The 17,618-nt window shown below is 37.4% G+C and overlaps 1 protein-coding gene across 2 annotated transcripts in view; it reads right to left on the bottom strand.

Annotated features, from left to right (window-relative positions):
• LOC118195856 (complement component receptor 1-like protein) overlaps window positions 1-17,618 on the bottom strand; it is a 127,845-nt gene that overhangs the window by 31,526 nt on the left and 78,701 nt on the right. Inside the window, exon 13 of one of the 2 annotated variants that reach the window (XM_085814447.1) lies at window positions 6,581-6,787. In XM_085814447.1, the coding sequence (XP_085670573.1) occupies window positions 6,581-6,787 (207 nt within the window). Of the gene's footprint in view, window positions 1-6,580; window positions 6,788-17,618 lie in introns of those variants that run through there. The other variant, XR_015040566.1, reaches the window with a different exon arrangement.

Raw genomic sequence — 17,618 nt, 5'->3', positions numbered from 1 at the left:
GGTGGCAGCAATTTGAAAAGTGAAACGGACATTTAATGTTTTCGACACAAAATGCAAAAACGAATTTAATATCCTTTCTGGGTTAACGGCTGTAGCTAATAATAAGAATGTAAATAAACAAAATAAATGTAATTTTAATATAAGGCTTTGTAATTGTAGAGTTTATTACATTACTTTATATAGACCATACAGTTTTAACAATGTCTGAATGTAAAATCTTATGCCTTTTAGCCGATGCAAACAAACTATGGGGCTCTGGCTAAGATGCGATTTAAACTAACCCGCTGTTAAGCCATAATTTAAAACTAAGATGAGACTGCTTACGATAGAGTCTTCAAGAACTGCTGTCACTTAAAAAGAGACCTCCCTTTGACGGAGAATTTCAGGTGCTTCTTAGACCGCAACTGCTTAGAGGCTTCTTTTAGGAGATTTCTGTTTTAGAGCACAGTGTCTTAAGTCCACCACCAGGGGCAAGATTTATTTTTAAAGATGAAAGATAAATAATGACGTTACCGTTTATCTTAGAGCAAATTAAAACTTGAAAAGCTTAGACGATGAGATCTCATATATTTTGTGAAGTTACGGAAAATAAACTCCTTTCACTTTGGCACATTCGAAGGTAGATATAAAGTACATGCGACAATGTTCCAGTTTTTTCCTATACACCTTTTTCACTTGTAATTCAAATGTCAAAACCTTGGAAATTATTAAGCGAATTTTACACGGCTAAAGGGGGTGTGAGGAAATGATATTGTTACGAAGTGTACAGGCGCGATAAGATGGCTTCACCGCAAAGCAGTTTTAGGGTTGCCATAAAATGGCAAGGGAGGGCAAGGTTGCCACATTTGGCGAGAAATCGCTCATTTGACGATATTTGGCGACAAAACTAGCGATATGGCATGGACGGTTGGAGAACCTTCTGGAACGAATTCTTACCGGTTTAGGCCAGAATGTTCTCGAACACAAGCCGAAAGCTATATAAACCCTGCTGGTCCGCGGTCAGTTAGAGTGTGTGGCTCGTCGAGAGGGCGAGTGTGTGTGCCTCGTCTAGAGTGCGAGATAGTCAGTATCGAGTTGGTGTCTCGTCTAGCGAGTCAATCCCTGCGGAGTCGATCCAGTTGACAGCCGGCCAGCGAGTGCCGAGTGGCTCATCGAGTGCACCGAAAGAGTCTGTTAGTGTACCGCGGTTAGTGCATCGTCGAGAGAGCGTGTTGAGCTCCGGGAACGACTGAACCGAAGAGTCGGGAGCTGTGCTCTTGTGTCGTCGAGTGCATCGCGAGTTGTAGCGTGGAGAGTCTCGAGAGTACGTGGAGTTCCGAGAACGACCGAGCAGAGTCGTGAGCTGTACTCTGGTGCTTTGCAGTGAAGCTGTTTCCATCGTGATAGCCTGATAACCTGAACGCTGTGTCGCTGATCGTGTCAGCGTGTTTATAGTAGTTCATCGACGACTGTAAAACGTATTTTGGAACTGTCCTGAGAACACTGGGCAATAATGTGTGTTTCGATACTTCATCAAGTGTCGTCATTATTCACTCCACATCCACACGAACCCCGTACGAACGTGAAGGAAGAAAATAAGGTAACAACTGGTGTCAGAAGACTAAAAAACGCAACAACTGATGTAAGAAAATAAAAACGCAACAATGTTGTCTTTTGTCAGTTAGACGAGAATGTATTCTCTACATTTAGCCCCATGTTCAGAAATCTGTGTCACGTCATTTTTTCACACGAACAACTGTTTCGCGCAATTTTTGTGCCTGGTTTACTGTTGAAGGAAAGACGAGCGATCTTTTCCTTCCTTTCGAAAAAAAATTGCAAGTTGTTGGTCCAACCAATCAGCTAACAGCTTCGAATGCTATCAGGTTGTTTGTAATGGTGAACCAGTTTCCCCTTTGCATATTAATCCCAAAGTGATCTGTGGTGATTGGACCCGCGCTAGCTCTTTCATCCGGACTGCTTGTCCTAAGGATTTTATTTTACTGTTGATATCAAGAATCAAGGAAATGTATTGCACCTTTTTATTCTTTTCAAAATTTTTTGTATGTTGACTGCTCTCTCAAAATTAAATCTTGGCCCTTTTTAAACACGAAATTTAATTTAAAGACCTATGAGTTTTACCTTTTTCTTATGCGGAAGGCATTGCCTGAAAAGCTTTTATTTTTATAATTGGGCTTCAAAATTTTTCCTTATTAGATGAACCCCTCTTTTGATGTAATTATCTTATCTCTGATGATGTGGAGTTAAAGGCCTAGCATAGCTCACTCCGTAACCAGAACTAAAACATAATTTCTTTAAAGGCCGAAGGCAAATTTGGATTGGAATTAGGATCGTTAACTAGAACAGAAAGATTTTTATGAATGTGAAATGCCTCTAGAAAATCCAGTTCTCCAATGGAAGATGTTTTTTGAATAATTTTGGCAGCAGAAAAACTGAAAGTGTGGTTTTCGGACCAACAATGTTGAGCAGCAGAAGACTTCTGTGTTTCCTTTTTTCTAACATATGCCTCATGTTCCTTGACGCGAAATTTTAAGGCTCTCTTAGTTTGGCCAATGTAATGTCCGAGCGTTTCGAACCGAGTGAACGGACCTGTACCCTGAGAGATTGTTTACACCAATCAGAGTGGACTGACAACTCGCCTCCGTTTGTTTACGAAATGGATACCGACGTGGCAGCTGCAGGAAAGAATATGCATTGAACATACATAGATGCTCTTTGGCTGCAGTGCTTGAAGTCTGGGGAGCAGTTTCAAACGAATTAATTTCTGCTCTTGCGAGGGGAAAGAAAAGAAGAAGAAAAGGAAATGGGTACGTGACTGGGTAGTTTGCCGCGATGAATTAGGAGTATCAAATGAACTATTAAATGAATTTCGGACGAGAATGTCCAAAGTTACAAAAACGTTATTGCATATCAGATACAAGAATTTAAAAGAAACTCAGTTTGAGAGAAGTTATTTACTCAACTGTGGTTATTGAAATTCAAATTAACAAAGTTTTTCTACTATATACAACTGTTTAGTATTTACACATAATTAATCATTTACAAAATAATGTAAAAGTAATAATGTATTTTATTATTTATTAATAGAAAGAATATATTTATTTATCCAGAATCCACAGAATCAGTAGCTCTCTGTGCATGTAATTAATTATGCAGAGTTCTGACTGGAACTGTGTTATTTCTAGAGCAGAATGCAAAATGAACACATGGAAGATTTATTCAAAACTACCATTAACACGGCAGAAGTAAACTGTATAATATCTACCTAATTATTCAGAAAATCTTAAATAAATAAGAAGTAGCAAAAAACTTGGGAGCATTACATATATTACCACAGGTAAAAGAATATATATATTATGGCAGAGTTCCAACAGGAAGATATTTATCGCAAATTCTTACTTTTGGATCCTACTGCAATTGTGTTTCTGGACAATACACAAAGTGATATCAACAAAATGAATAATGGTTAAATATAATGATTATACTTTACTTTTAAAATTCATTTTTATTTTTATAGTTTATAATATCATATATTTATTGCATCCTCGTGTAGGGATGCTTGTTGAAAATGAATATAAGTTCACATAATTATAGAAGTAGGCAACATCTTAATGAAGCAGTGAAGTGTTCCCTAAAACATTTCATAAGATGCGTATGCATTAAAAAGTGCTATGGTTTGGCTAGCTTAATCTCAGCATTTTAGAATTCACTTTCACGACGTCCCTGCGAACGCTGCTCGGAGTAACTGCCCGGAAGATTTTTCAACACGTTCAAAGTAGAAACGGAAGTGCTGACTCATCTTCCCTACGTTTCTACTCTGTCGAAGTGAGCGTTTACATTGTCAAAGTAATCGTAACGAGCGACTCACTCCGAACCGCTCTGACATGTGTAAACTGACCTTAAACAAGCTCTCTGCATTGTGTCCAGTGTCATACAAGCCATTACAGATGAAAACGTTTAAGGAAACTTTTGGTTCTGCACGCTGGGCCGGTATTTCAGAGGTCCTTGGTTCAATTCCCGGCGAAGGCGGTTGCTAAATTTTCATCTCTCCGGCTTTCCCAACTATCCTAATGTCGCTACAGTGGCGCCCGAACTAAAAGGGTGTTGGATGATGATTTTCCTCACCCATGATTTTGTCTCTGAGTTCCCTAAATACCCCAGTCGCCCTTTAAAAAAGGGATGTATATAAGGTATTTCTCCCGCCTTTTTAGCGTGCCATCGCAGTGTAGTGGTTTGCACGCTGGGCCGGTATTCCAGAGGTCCATGGTTCGATTTCCAGCGAAGGCAATTGCTCATTTTTCGTCTTTCGTGCTCCCCCCCCAAAAAACAAAACACCTAATGTCTCTACAGAGAAAATTAAGCCAATAGGTAATAAGGCTGGTTGTCTCTGACAGTATGTGCAGAAGTGCCATTTATTGTCCATAACTTGTGTTCGAAAATTTCATGTTCTTACAGGGATGATGCGTACAAATGCCACTTGAGCGGAGCCACCATGTGTCCAAGTGTCACATCACCCTTCCTTTCTAAGAGTAAACCTATATCAAGACAAAACGAATCAAAATACTTAAGAATCTTTCTCTGCATTGCAATCCTAGAAAAGGTGAGGACTGCTACAGGTATTTTCATGTAAAGTAATCTCGGCTTAATAGAATCCCGTCTGCTCGCGGCGTTTTGGTAACTTTAAACGAAATTTAACTAATTTAATACAAGTAGAAACATATTAATACTTATTTTCACAACATTTTAACTACGGGCGTATATCAGAAGGGCTGATCTCTATTTAGATAAGCCCTTCTGATATACGCCAGGACTAAAGTCATACATTACGATAGGCTAGCCTTTTGCTATGGCCATAGTGCATAGCCCTCTTACTACATACAGTACAAAGTCCGTAATCCGGAATCATCAATAATCCGGACCTCGAAGCCACAAACTTGACGCATGCGCATAAAAAATGCGCATACATTACGCATGCGCGCATTGAAAGAAATGATAAATAAAGTAAACAAATAAATAATACGGCATCGCCGAAGTCCCGACCAGTCCGGATTACGGACTTTGTACTGTATAATGTAAAGGGAGTACTGAAACCATGGTCCTATAAGTCGATCTTAGTGGATTGTCTGCAAATGTTAACGAAAATTCATTAATGTCCTGCCTCTTTCCTGATGAACAAACGCCTTGCTTTGTAAGCTCCATGAGCCTATTACCATTTAAAACCTACCATGAATGATGGACTCATTAAAATAGTTAAAAAGTAGAGGATAATGTTCCTGGAAATGTGATGAAAAATTTTGTGATGGAAAATGCTTCTATTATGAAAAGCATGATTCATAGTTCTCTACTATGAATTACATTATGAGAAAGGTCATCAGATTAAATACTTAAATGATAGTTATTTACATTTTAAGCATTAATTTAAAAAATTAAATTAATGTTAAAAACCTTCTTTACTATTTTTAAATGTTAGACTGCGTTTAGAGATGAGTAATTTTTATGCGAGCATTATTATAATGAAACGCTACTTCATAATATACTGAACACACTATTGATATTAGTGTTATCATTCTTTGACAGAGTTTAAATTTAGAGCATGATCTACATTGGGTGTACATGGTATTAATATTGTTGCGTGCGTACTTGTTCGCAATCGATTGAATGCACAAGCCCGATAAAAGGTTAATAAAATTCATTCTTATGAAAAGAAATATGTCAGAACGCTGGAATTTTCCTCAGAGATATTCGTTCAAGTGTTCACAATATCACGCAGTTTAATCAGTAGTTATACTTCAGACTAATCCGTGTTAAAATACAACGCAATGAAAGCACATCTAAAGAAAAAGGTAACTCGGATTTCTCAATTCAAGCGGAAATAAGAACTCCCAATAACAGCAACTAAGCAACTGAGAGAGGATGCTCTGTCTTCGCCTTAGTTTTTAACCAGCCGCGCTAGATATTTCCAGCAATTCCTGTTTCTCGAAACTAATGAAAAGCAAAAAGATGGAATTACTACTGCAGCTAACATGGATGTCAATTACATATATTGAATTTCAATACAAATTACCGAGATATCCATTTACTCATCATTAAATGCACGTGTCCCGGTATTCTTATTTTTCCGGAGCAGCTTTCTCTTAAAATGTGTCTCGCTCTGCATTACACGAGGAAATTCAACAATTTGAATTGTAATTCTACTAAAATTAGCTGTCTAAATACAGTTCAGAACAATATTAGCACAAGAAACGTCGTTACTTTTATACGTTCATTTCTATTATCAGTCAGCCACTTAGACAGTCCAATGAAAAATGGTTCTATAACTGAGAAACTGTTTTTTGCTTCTGAGGAAGAAAGATGTTTATCAAGTCGTCCTCCAAATCATATGAATTGACTAAAATTCTTCGCCTATCTGTGCCTAATTTTATGCTTTCTGCCGTGTCATCTGGGCCATCTCATATAGATATAATAAATTGCTGAATATTGAGAAAAGTGTATGATTATTTCATTCGCCTCCAAGTTTCATTTCGGGGAATTTGCAATCAAATGCAATCAGATTTTTATGTGAGATAAAGGAAGAGAAACTCACCTGCTGTCAAATCCGTGATTTCTTGACTTAGCCAGTCGAATACAGCGTAGTTCTGAAGAATAAAAGCACGTTCATACTTTGACTCGGATGCGATTTCGATGAGAGACTTTTGTGGTACAGAACTTGCAATTCCGATAGTATAGATCTCCACCCCTTTCTCTTTCAACACTTTAGCTCCCACAATGCTGCCTCGCATACTGGCCCGACCTGTAAGAAAATTCAATTACAAGTTCTCGGAAGAATAGAGTGTACATCCAAAACGACGGCAGTCAACTCCTGGTTCACCGGGATATTACAGTAGACGGTTTCCCCAGTCGGTATGGTTTGGTTTGATTTATGAGATAATGCCAAAACCTCGATGGCTATCTGCCTAAAGTGGGGGACGCCTTCATAATAGAATTTTTTGGTAAGGAAACTGGCTCGTATAGACGTTACACTTGGGGAAAACCACAAAAACGTCCATGCAGCCAGCCCGTTCATGCGGAATTCGACCCTCGGACTGACTGACTACTTTTCAGCGACTTCACCGCTCGGCCGCTGGTGGGTTGGAATTGGTTTGGTTTATTAGAATATTTTTACGGCTTATCAAATCAAAATACTTTCTAAGGGAAAATGGCTGGTATCCATGTTACACATTTGAAAAACCTCGAAAACACCCATACCTGGGATGATCATTACACAGTTCTAGACAACTTGAAAGTTCCTCATTTCATATGTTTTTGAAAATAAGTTGCTGGATTTTGCTTTCAGTTATGAGGCTGTGGTTAATCATCCATTTTGGGTAAAACTTTTGAATTCTGTCTTTGGGACACCGAGATTTTTTAAGTGGAAAATCAGTTAATTAGGTTAGTCAAGACTGAAATTAAAACCTTGAAGAATGATAATCTTATTCTTTCGTCCTCCTGGAACATCAAACTTCTTATCTCTATTTAGATCAGCCCTTCTGATATACGTCAGGACTAAAGTCATACATTACGATAGGCTAGCCCCTTACTATGGCCATAGTGCATAGCCCTCTTAGTACATACAGTACAAAGTCCGTAATCCGGACGTCCATTATCCGGAATGATCTATAATCCGGAACTCGAAGCCACGAACTTTAGGCATGCGCGTAAAGAATGCTTTACGCATGCACGCATTGAAAGAAATGTTTAATAAAGTAACAAATAAATATTAAGCCTTTTTTTGTAAAATTTGATACACTTTAGATCATAATTGCTCTTTATTTCACAAATTACGGTTTCATATTTTTAACTGTATAATTTCTGCATGCCATCTTAACTCAGATTTTAATTGATGATCTATAATCCAGAAAAACCACTAATCCGGAATCGCTGAAGTCCCGAAGAGCCCGGATTACGGACTTTGTACTGTATAATGTAAATGGAATATTGAAACCATGGTCCTATTAAGAAGTATTAATATGATCTTCAAGTTCGGGAATCACAAATTGTTTGCACAATTAAGTTCACTATATTGTTATGAAATGTCCATGTGCGGCAAGATAACTTCCCCGCAAAGCAGTTTTAGGGTTGCCAGAAAATGGCAAGGGAAGGCACAGTTGCAACATTTGGCGAGAAATCGTCTATTTGGTGACATTTGGCGACAAATTGACGATATGCCATAGACGGATGGAGAACCTTCTGGAACGAATTCTTACTGGTTCAGTCCAGAATGTTCTCGAACACAAGCCAAAAGCTATATAAACCCTGTTGGTACGCCGAGTCAGTCAGTCCGTGCGGAGTTAGTGAGAGTCCATCGAGTTGACAGTCAGCAAGTGAGTGCCGAGTTGGTCGTCGAGTTCACCGAAAGAGTCTCTTAGTGTATCACAAGTTAGTGCATCGTCGAGTTTCATCTTAGAGTGTGTTGAGCTCCGGAAACGACTGAACCGAGGAGTCGGGAGCTGTACTGTAGTGTGTCGTCGAGTGTATCGCGAGTTGTAGCGTGGAGAGTCTCGAGAGTACGTGGAGTTCCGAGAACGACCGAGCAGAGTCAGGAGCTGTACTCTGGTGCTTTGCAGTGAAGCTGTGTTCACCGTTATAGCCTGATTGCCTGAAGGCTGTGTCGCTGATGTCGCTGATTGTTACAGCGTGTGAATAGTAGTTCTTCAACGACTGTAAAAACGTGTTTTGGAGCTGTCCTGAGAATACTGGCCAATAACGTGTGATTTGATACTTCATCAAGTGCTGTTGTGAATATTTACTCCACATCCTCACGAGCCCGTACTTGCAAACGTGAAAGAAGAAAAATAACGTAACAATATCGAATGGGTCATTCATGTCGGCTGTAAAAATGTGTTTCGAAGCTACTATTTTGTCACAGAATACTTAATTTTTCTAATTTACTGCATTTTATTTTCAAATTTGCTTTGTTGATTTCTGATAAATTACTCAGGAAACTAAAATTATCGCACTAATTTTTCATTGTATGAAATCTATCATTTAACGATGCCTAGGCAATATTTAAAATTTCAAAAAACACATTTGCCCTAACTTCTTTTCTGTAGGTTGAGGAGATTCGTCAGCATTTTCGTAATCGATGTGACACTTCTTTCTCCTTAGTCGGACTTCTTCAACAGTTTAAACTTATTCCCTTTAAAGGGACTCATACACCTTAAAACCCTGTTCTGGAGCCTCATGATTAATCATATACTTGTTGATTTACCTAATACAGAAATTATTTGCTTTGCTGATGATATTCTTGTAATTGTTTATGATCAATCATTAGAAAAGATAGAAAAAAGATTTTGTTTGGTGGAGGAACTTTTTGTCAATTGGAGTGAAAGACAGAGAATACAATTCAATCCAGACAAGACAAATGCGATTTTATTTCCAAGAGGAGGTGTGCAAATAAGACCTCCTAGATTAAAATTCAACGGTAGAAATATAAAATTTAAGGAAGAAATTAAATATTTAGGAATAGTACTAGATAGAAAAATGAATTTTATCTCGCATTTTAAAGAAATACAGAGAAATATTGAAAGAATTCTCACATATTATATAAATACCTTCACAGCAAATACTTTGATCAGGAAAAGTAAAATATTGAAAGAAATATATATATGAACGTTATTTTACCCAAGATTATGTATGGTATTGGTGCATGGGGTCTCCGGGCGGGGGAATTAATAAGACTTAGAACGAAATTGGACTCTTTGCAGAGATGCTGGCTACTAGCTATTACAAGGGCTTTTCGGACTATCTCGACGGAAGTTCTATGCATTATAGCCGGTGTGCCCCCTCTCTCGATTTTTTATCAATATTACTATGATAAATTTTTATTGAGCAATGGCCTAAAAGATTTTAATGTATATGATGATTTTAAAATTTATACAGATTATATTAAATATCCCATTTTTATTGATATTAACCCGAGAAATGTGTTTGGTGTTGGTTTTTATTGTGAAGAACCAAATATGGGTGAAATAGAAATTTATACAGATTGCTCTGGGTTTGAGGGGGGGGGAGCGTCCGTGCAGCTTATACTGTTTACTTTCATGGCTTGGAAATAGATTATATAAAATTGAAAATGAATGATACTAATTCTGTATACCAGGCTGAAGTAGCTGCTATAAAAGAATCGTTGATCTGGGTAGATAAAAATTTAACAAAGAGACATTATATACATATTTATTCGGATGCACTTTCTGTCTTAACGGCGCTCTCCAGCCCGGAGCCAAAAAGTAATTTGATAGAAGAAATAAAGTCATTATATCGCAAGGCCAATGAGAGACATTATATAAAATTACGTTGGATAAAAGCTCATACTGGTCACCTAGGTAATGAGAGGGCGGATACACTGGCTAAAGAGGCTGCCCTGGGAGATGGTTTAGATTACAATATTATAAATCCGGCAAGAAGGAAAATGATTATAAAAATGAAAGACTACTATTATAAACAATGGAATCAAAAGTGAGAAAATTCAACAAGACGAAAGTCTTATTTAAAAAATAGAAAAATGAAAACCTATACAGATATAGATGTGAATCAACTTATCACAGGTCATGGAAGATTTACACAATATTTAAAGAGATTCCACCTCCAGGGCAACGATAGATGCCTCAAATGTGATCTTATTGGAGATGTGGAACATTCCGTTGAGATATGTACTCTTACCCGAGGGGTGAGGGCAAAATATGGAATAACAGGATTAGATATAACACAAATGAAATATGATAAATTATTGAAATTTTCACAAGATGTAATGACTGTGATAAATAAAAATAAAAGTATTGTGGGCACTGGTAGTTAGGAGAGAATTAAAATTGGATGTTATGAGTTTTTAAAAGAGATTTTAAAAGGCTTGCAACCATTTGAACCTCTTTTTTAGTTTGTTATGTTTCATTTTTCTATCTTTTTTGTTGCTCGGTGCCCGGGCCTGGTTTCGCGGGAGCATTTGATATTTTATGGCTTTAAAAATTAAGAATTGCCTGTTTTTTTTTTTTTTTAAGATTTTTAAAATTAAGAATTGTGTTTCTTTTTGGCGCACGGTTGGCTCGGTGGCTGCCTCGTTTTGTGTAGGACGGACCTTCCCCTTTGTGGCCTTATGGCTGATATGAATCGGCTAGGGGGGTCGGGGCTGCGCCCACAACAACAACAACACCTTAAAATCCATAAGATCATCGAATATGTGACTGTTGCAAGAATTGGAATAACTCATTTATTTTAAAAGCAATTACTTCCATCTTTTTACAGCTGACTACATAATATAGCTGCTTTCTGAAATAGTAACCAGAAAGTTTGTGTTGCCACAAATATTTTTATAATTTAATTCGCTTTGTGACAAAATTTTTCGTCATGTTTTCACCTTGCGCGCACAGTTTAAAACATTCTGTTGCATAAGTTAATTTCATATTTAATATAAACATTTAAAACATTTAGAAATTACTGTGAACCAAAAATTCTAAGAATTTCATGTTAAATTTTTATTTTATTTGGAATTGAGCTTATAAAATGTATTTTATTAAAAAATCTGTAATATTTTCTTGCATGAAATTTTTTAATATTAAATAATTTATCAGATTTTTGGTTCAGTTAAAAAATAGTGCCCATATAAAGAATTCCATCAAATTTCAAGAATCTACCATTAGCCCTTTTTAAAATATCATGCCAGCAAGGTGGAAACATGACGAAAAATTTTTTCCCAAAGCGGATTAAATTACAATAATATTTGTGGCAACACAAACTTTCTGGTTACTAGTTCCCAAAGCAGCTATATTATGTAGTCAGCTGTAAAAAGATGGAAGTAATGGCTTTTAAAATAAATAAAAATTCCAATTCTTGCAACAATCACACATTCGAAGATCATAAGGGGTTTAAGGTTATGAGCCCCCTTAAAGCTAGCATCATTTTCTTGCTATTCTGCTGACAGGATTAATCCTGTTAAGCAAATCGTGCCAAAGTGTCAAGGAAAAAACAAATTTATAATTCCTGATTTTGGCACACAAATTTTGTGCTTCATGTTGCACTTCTTTTGAAAAGTATTCATCTTCGGATATTTCAAAAAAGCGTCATAGATTTTTCCTGGCTGATACGAGGGCAATCCCAAAAAAAAGGTCTCCTATTTTTTGGGGACGTAGAGAAAGTTTTAATACGGTTGTTGGCAACCCTATTGTGAGTGGTGCCTTCTCCGCTACGACATAAGCACGCAGGCGATTCGCTCGGATTTCAAGGAGCGATTCTCTCTCCTACCCTTTACAATATCTTCACTAATGATCTGCCTAATATTGATCGAGCACTCACTGCGTGTTACGCAGATGACACAGGTATACTCTGCAAATCTCTTAATCCAAAAATGGCTCTTAAAAAACTTCAAAATTCTACTGATGAAATTACTAATTGGTTTGAAAAATGGAAGATCAAAATTAACGCGGAAAAATCGTCAGTCATCATTTTCAACCGCAAGAATAACCAAAATAGCCTCCCCGATATTCATATTAATAATACCATCATCAATAAAGAACCCCAAGTGAAATACTTAGGAGTCTATCTTGACAGAAAATTTAATTTTGGATACCACACCAATTACATCAAGCAAAAAGCGCAAAACGCCTTCATGTCTCTTTATTCAATATTAGGCAGAAATTCTCAACTAAATTTACCCACTAAAAGGCTTGTCTATCTTCAAACTATCCGGCCCATCATCCTCTGCGCGGCACCGGCCTGGGCAGCCACTGCTAAAACCAATAGACTTATCCTACAGAAGCAAGAAAGTATCCACCTCAGAATCATATCCAACTCCCTCTGGTATGTAAGAAACTCGGTTATTCGGAGAAGCCTCAAAATCAACTTACTCAATGATGAAATACTAAAAATTTCCAAAAACTTCCATCACAAATGCGACCATCACGACAATCAAGTAATCAGAAACCTCGGAAATTATGACAGTAAAGTGATTCAATCCTTCAAAAGACCACGTTCCATATTTCATAACAATAACTGGAACTAGCTACTTCATTTTCATCATGTACATATGTAAATATTTTTCCTGAGCAAGCAGGAATGGACTTTCCGCCTGATCAGCGGGCTTATGAACTTGTTTTGTGATCCAACTTTTACTTTTTATCTTCAAAAAAATTTTTACTCAACTTTATTCCAGTATTTAACCAAGTTTATTTAGTTTATTTAATCCAGTTCTTTTACGTAACAAAATGTTTTTTTAGAAATTGTATAATTCCAAGCCAATGTGATCACGTGATCAACTAACTTTCTGATTGGCTTTCATGAATTCGAAAAAGTGACTTGTATATATTTATTTTACCTACTTTTACTTATTCTATTTTACTAATGTTGCACCCTGCAAATGTTTTTACTATTTCTCAAGTATTTTGAATCATCTCATCATCATCATATGCCACAATAATTGCTTATCTAAAATTACTCCGAAATAGAACAACTGCTTCATGCCACCAACTTCTCCCATCACAAACTTCTCAACTTAGCCAAAAGATGGAGCCACCGGAAGGTACTCAGTTTTCTGAAAATTTTTCCACTTAATTTTTAAAGTGGAAAGTTTTTTCATCACTAAGACGCACCCCGTAGGGTCAATAATTGCTGAGTAAAAGTCCTAGAACTAAATACTCATCTTCACCGAAATTCATGCCAATTCATGCCAATGCTCGGATGCTCACTCTTGGCTTGGCAGCCATTCGAAACGGAGCTCCCGATAAACGTTACCGCCAAGTGCGAAGTGCGCGCAGTTATTCAATTTTTGAACGCAAAAGGCGTTAAACCGGTTGAAATTCACCGCCTATTGACAGAAGTGTATGGACAGTCGTGCATGGATGTCAAAAACGTTCGCAAGTGGTGTAGAGAGTTTACAGCCGGTCGTACTGAATTTCATGACGAAGAAAGGAGCGGGAGGCCGTCAATTGCCGACGAGACAATCGCGAAAGTTGAGGCGATTGTTGAGTTCGTATTCGTTGAGTTTCGCGATTGTTGAGTTCGTAAAATGCGTAAAGATCGGAGGATCATCTGGATGCTCCTGAAGCTCCTCAACGCTTCCTGAAGGGCATGGCAGCAAGCTGGTATGACATGGGCATTGTAAAACTGCCACAGCGTCTACAAAAATGCATCGACCGAAATGGCGATTATGTTGAAAAATAAAGCATTCTGCAATCTTTAAAGTGATGTAGCAATTATAGAAAATAAACGGTTCTTTGTATATCTAAAAATCTAGGAGATTAGCAATTATAGAAAATAAACGGTTCTTTGTATATCTAAAAATCTGACAGGGGTTTTAAGGTTGAAAAGTAAATGTTTTTCAAAAGAACTGCCCATCGCTTAGGAGAAGAAGAAAATAAATTGTATAATTCCTGAATTGTCGAAAATAATATAATTCCTGAATTGCCGTAATTTCCGGAAGAAACGCCGCGGCGTTTACGTGTTTAAAACTTAAATTTTCAGCGGGTGCGGCGTTTCTACCCATGCGGCGTTTAGGTGCACTGAAAATAAAATATTTCCTATGATGATCATTGTACATAGTTTGGATGGCCTTGTCATTGTGCATAGACTGGTGCTGTTCCCACACAAAAGACCACTCAGTTGCTTTTTGCGAACGTTATTTTGTTTACATTCTTTCCCTTGAACGGACCTACATGCCTTATTCACCCTAAACGAGATCTCAGAACAATAACATTCTTCCCACTTTCAAATCAACATTCTCATCAGTTTGAATAGTCTCTCTCCTCTGTGATTCGATGAATCTTCCAGGACCCATCCTCTCCCCACCCCTGCCTTTTCTGCAATTTTTTTCAAAAGCGGACACGACACCTGCCTCGCAATAACGAACTCTGACGTATTTCCCCTTCAGCATGAATGGATTTTTCTTGGCATTCTGCCAAATACAGATCCCATCAGTTTGGGTACAAGTACTTGTTGGATAGTTTTTAAGTAAGAAGTGAGCGGAAAAATTTTTGAAAATATCTCTAAACGGCACAGAAGCTATACATTTCTTACCTTTAATTTATTTTTGAGTTATGGTTTCATTTCATGCTTTTTTCTTAACTGGTATGTCATATATCAGGACTTAGGTTGAGTTTTTGCATCTATACGGCCCACGACGATGTCACGCGCAATTTAATCTATTGCGGCGTTTACGCCGATGCGGCGTTTCTGTGTAATTTTAATTTTTTTCCCGCAGTTTTTGTCGAGTGCGGCGTTTAAGCTGATGCGGCCTTTCTTCCGGAAATTACGGTAACCGTATCTGCATTCACCTTTGTAATATCGTTAATCATTAAATTTAAACCATGAGCGGCACAAGGAACATAAAACGCAGGAGGATATATTTTTTAAGATATTATTTTGAAGACCATTTTTCTTCCCTTTTCAAATTTGCGCCGTTTTCATATCCCTGGCCTCTCCTATCACCAAGGGGAATAATCCACATTTTCAACATTTCCATTATTGTCTCACATAGGCCGTGACCTGTAGAATCACCAACTTTAAAAAAGCCTAAAAAATGCTACGACAACCTATTATCATACGTGATAATTTAGTTTATTTTTAATTAACAAACTGGGTTTGAAATTTGCACCTTTTCTATCGCTGGAACCGTAGGTTTGTTTATCACCTTCTGAAGTTGTCTGCTTATAAGGTATTCCTCCCACTTTCCTAGCGTGCCTCCGTGGTGTAGTGGCTCTGCACGCTGGGCCGGTATTCCAGAGGTCCGTGGTTCGATTCCCGGGGAAGGCGTTTGCTCATTTTTCATCTCTCTGGGTTTTCTAATTAACCTAATGTCTGTACAGTGTCGCCCGAACTAAAAGGGTTGTGGATGATGACTCTCCACACCCAAGATTTGGCGACTAGGTCCCCTAAATCCCTATTCGCCCTTTAAAAAGGGGAGTATATAAGGTATTTCTCCCACTTTCCTAGCGTGCCTTCGTGGTGTAGTGGTTCTGCACGCTGGGCCGGTATTCCAGTGGCCCGTGGTTCGATTCCCGGCGAAGGCGTTTGCTCATTTTTCATCTCTCCGGGTTTTCTAATTAACCTAATGTCTCTACATGCTGTCTGAATAAGTTCGTGCCGTGTCTGTGATTAGGTGTGGTTGAAAGGCCTAGATGATGGAGAAAGCAAATAGCTGCTGATGAATATCGATGTTTAAAATTCTGACCTGTGGACATGATTCCAGAGGTCCAAACCAGCACGTTAAGCTTAGCACATTAAAATTAGATATAAATGGGGCTTCTCCTAGAGTAATATTAAGCTGGGATTTTTTAACATGAAATCAGTCAAGTTAGTCAAGCAGACTGTCATCTGTACCTTTATGCTAATTCGCACGTAGAGACTCCTTAAAGTGCAAATTAATTATTATAGAATTATTATCCGTACGAACCGGGGAAATATCATTTACATCACGATAACTTCTGCAAGGAAATCAGTGGTACCTAATAACTAGAGTCTTCAAAGTTTTCTGTAGGAGTTAGGGTAACCCAAACACTCTTAAATCTAAGAATAGGTGTCAAACAAATTGTTTTAATATTGAAATGTCTCACATTTTCGACAAATTTAGATTCCAAATCAATCCAGCAGCTAGGAGATGCAGAAGAAAAATGCATAAATTCTAAATTCTTCCTATTAAATTTAAAAATATAATAAATCTTTCAGACACATAATTAACCGTGATATTCCAAACAAAATTAAGTAAATATGCGCAAGGCACATAATTTGCTGTATCTTTATAATGTTCAACTTTATCTTGGAGACTTTTATATTGAGTAGAATATCGAGCTAAGTCTTAAATACTCGTATTTAACAGATTTAGTTGATTTAGCAAAACGACTACCTGTTATATATAAATATAGGCAAAACGACTTCCGTTTGGACTGCAAAACCACTATCCAGCAAAGTGACCTCATCTGTATATTTAGATGCAGTGACAGTGGTTCCCAAACATTGCCAAGAAAATAATACTGCATACCATCCACTGAGCACCATGACCTGGCTCTCCGGATAAGGCAGTTGAACATTCATAAAGAATTTCAAGTTAATGAAAATGTTTTAATTATTTTAACTTTATACATCTCTGTAAAAGAACTGTAAATTGGATTGTAAAAGTATTCGCACTTTTGCTTGAATTCAGTCCCTTCATGTATATAATGTTAATCACGATTAATGGGTATATATGGCCGATTATTCAACTTTGAGGTACTTTAGTTTTACATTTTCTACTTTTAAGTTAAAGCCACGGGTGCTGGCTATTTGTACGCCCAGGTGGGCCATACGTGAATCAATTAAGATAAGAAACTTTACTCTTCTTCTGCTGTTGTTACTTACCGCATTCCAGCGTACTTAAACTGCAATCATGCGTATGTTGCACTTTTAATTTTTCATTTAATTTAAAAGAAAAAGTTATCGAGGATAAGCCGAAAATAGTCTGCAAGCTACATTTTTTTTTTCGTTTTGGAGGTGTGAGATTTGTTAACGTTTACTGTTATTTATCATGTTACTAACTTTATCATGCTACTGTATAATATCTTTATATATATAAGCGGCTAAAGTGTGTGTCGCCGATAGTTTATTGCTGCCACTCGGAAAAATGA

The sequence above is a fragment of the Stegodyphus dumicola genome, chromosome 4 (assembly GCF_044657685.1).
Source record: "Stegodyphus dumicola isolate Sdum_Otavi_A_Nest chromosome 4, ASM4465768v1".
Lineage (NCBI taxonomy): Eukaryota > Metazoa > Arthropoda > Arachnida > Araneae > Eresidae > Stegodyphus > Stegodyphus dumicola.
This window is presented reverse-complemented; position numbering and strand designations above follow the sequence as displayed.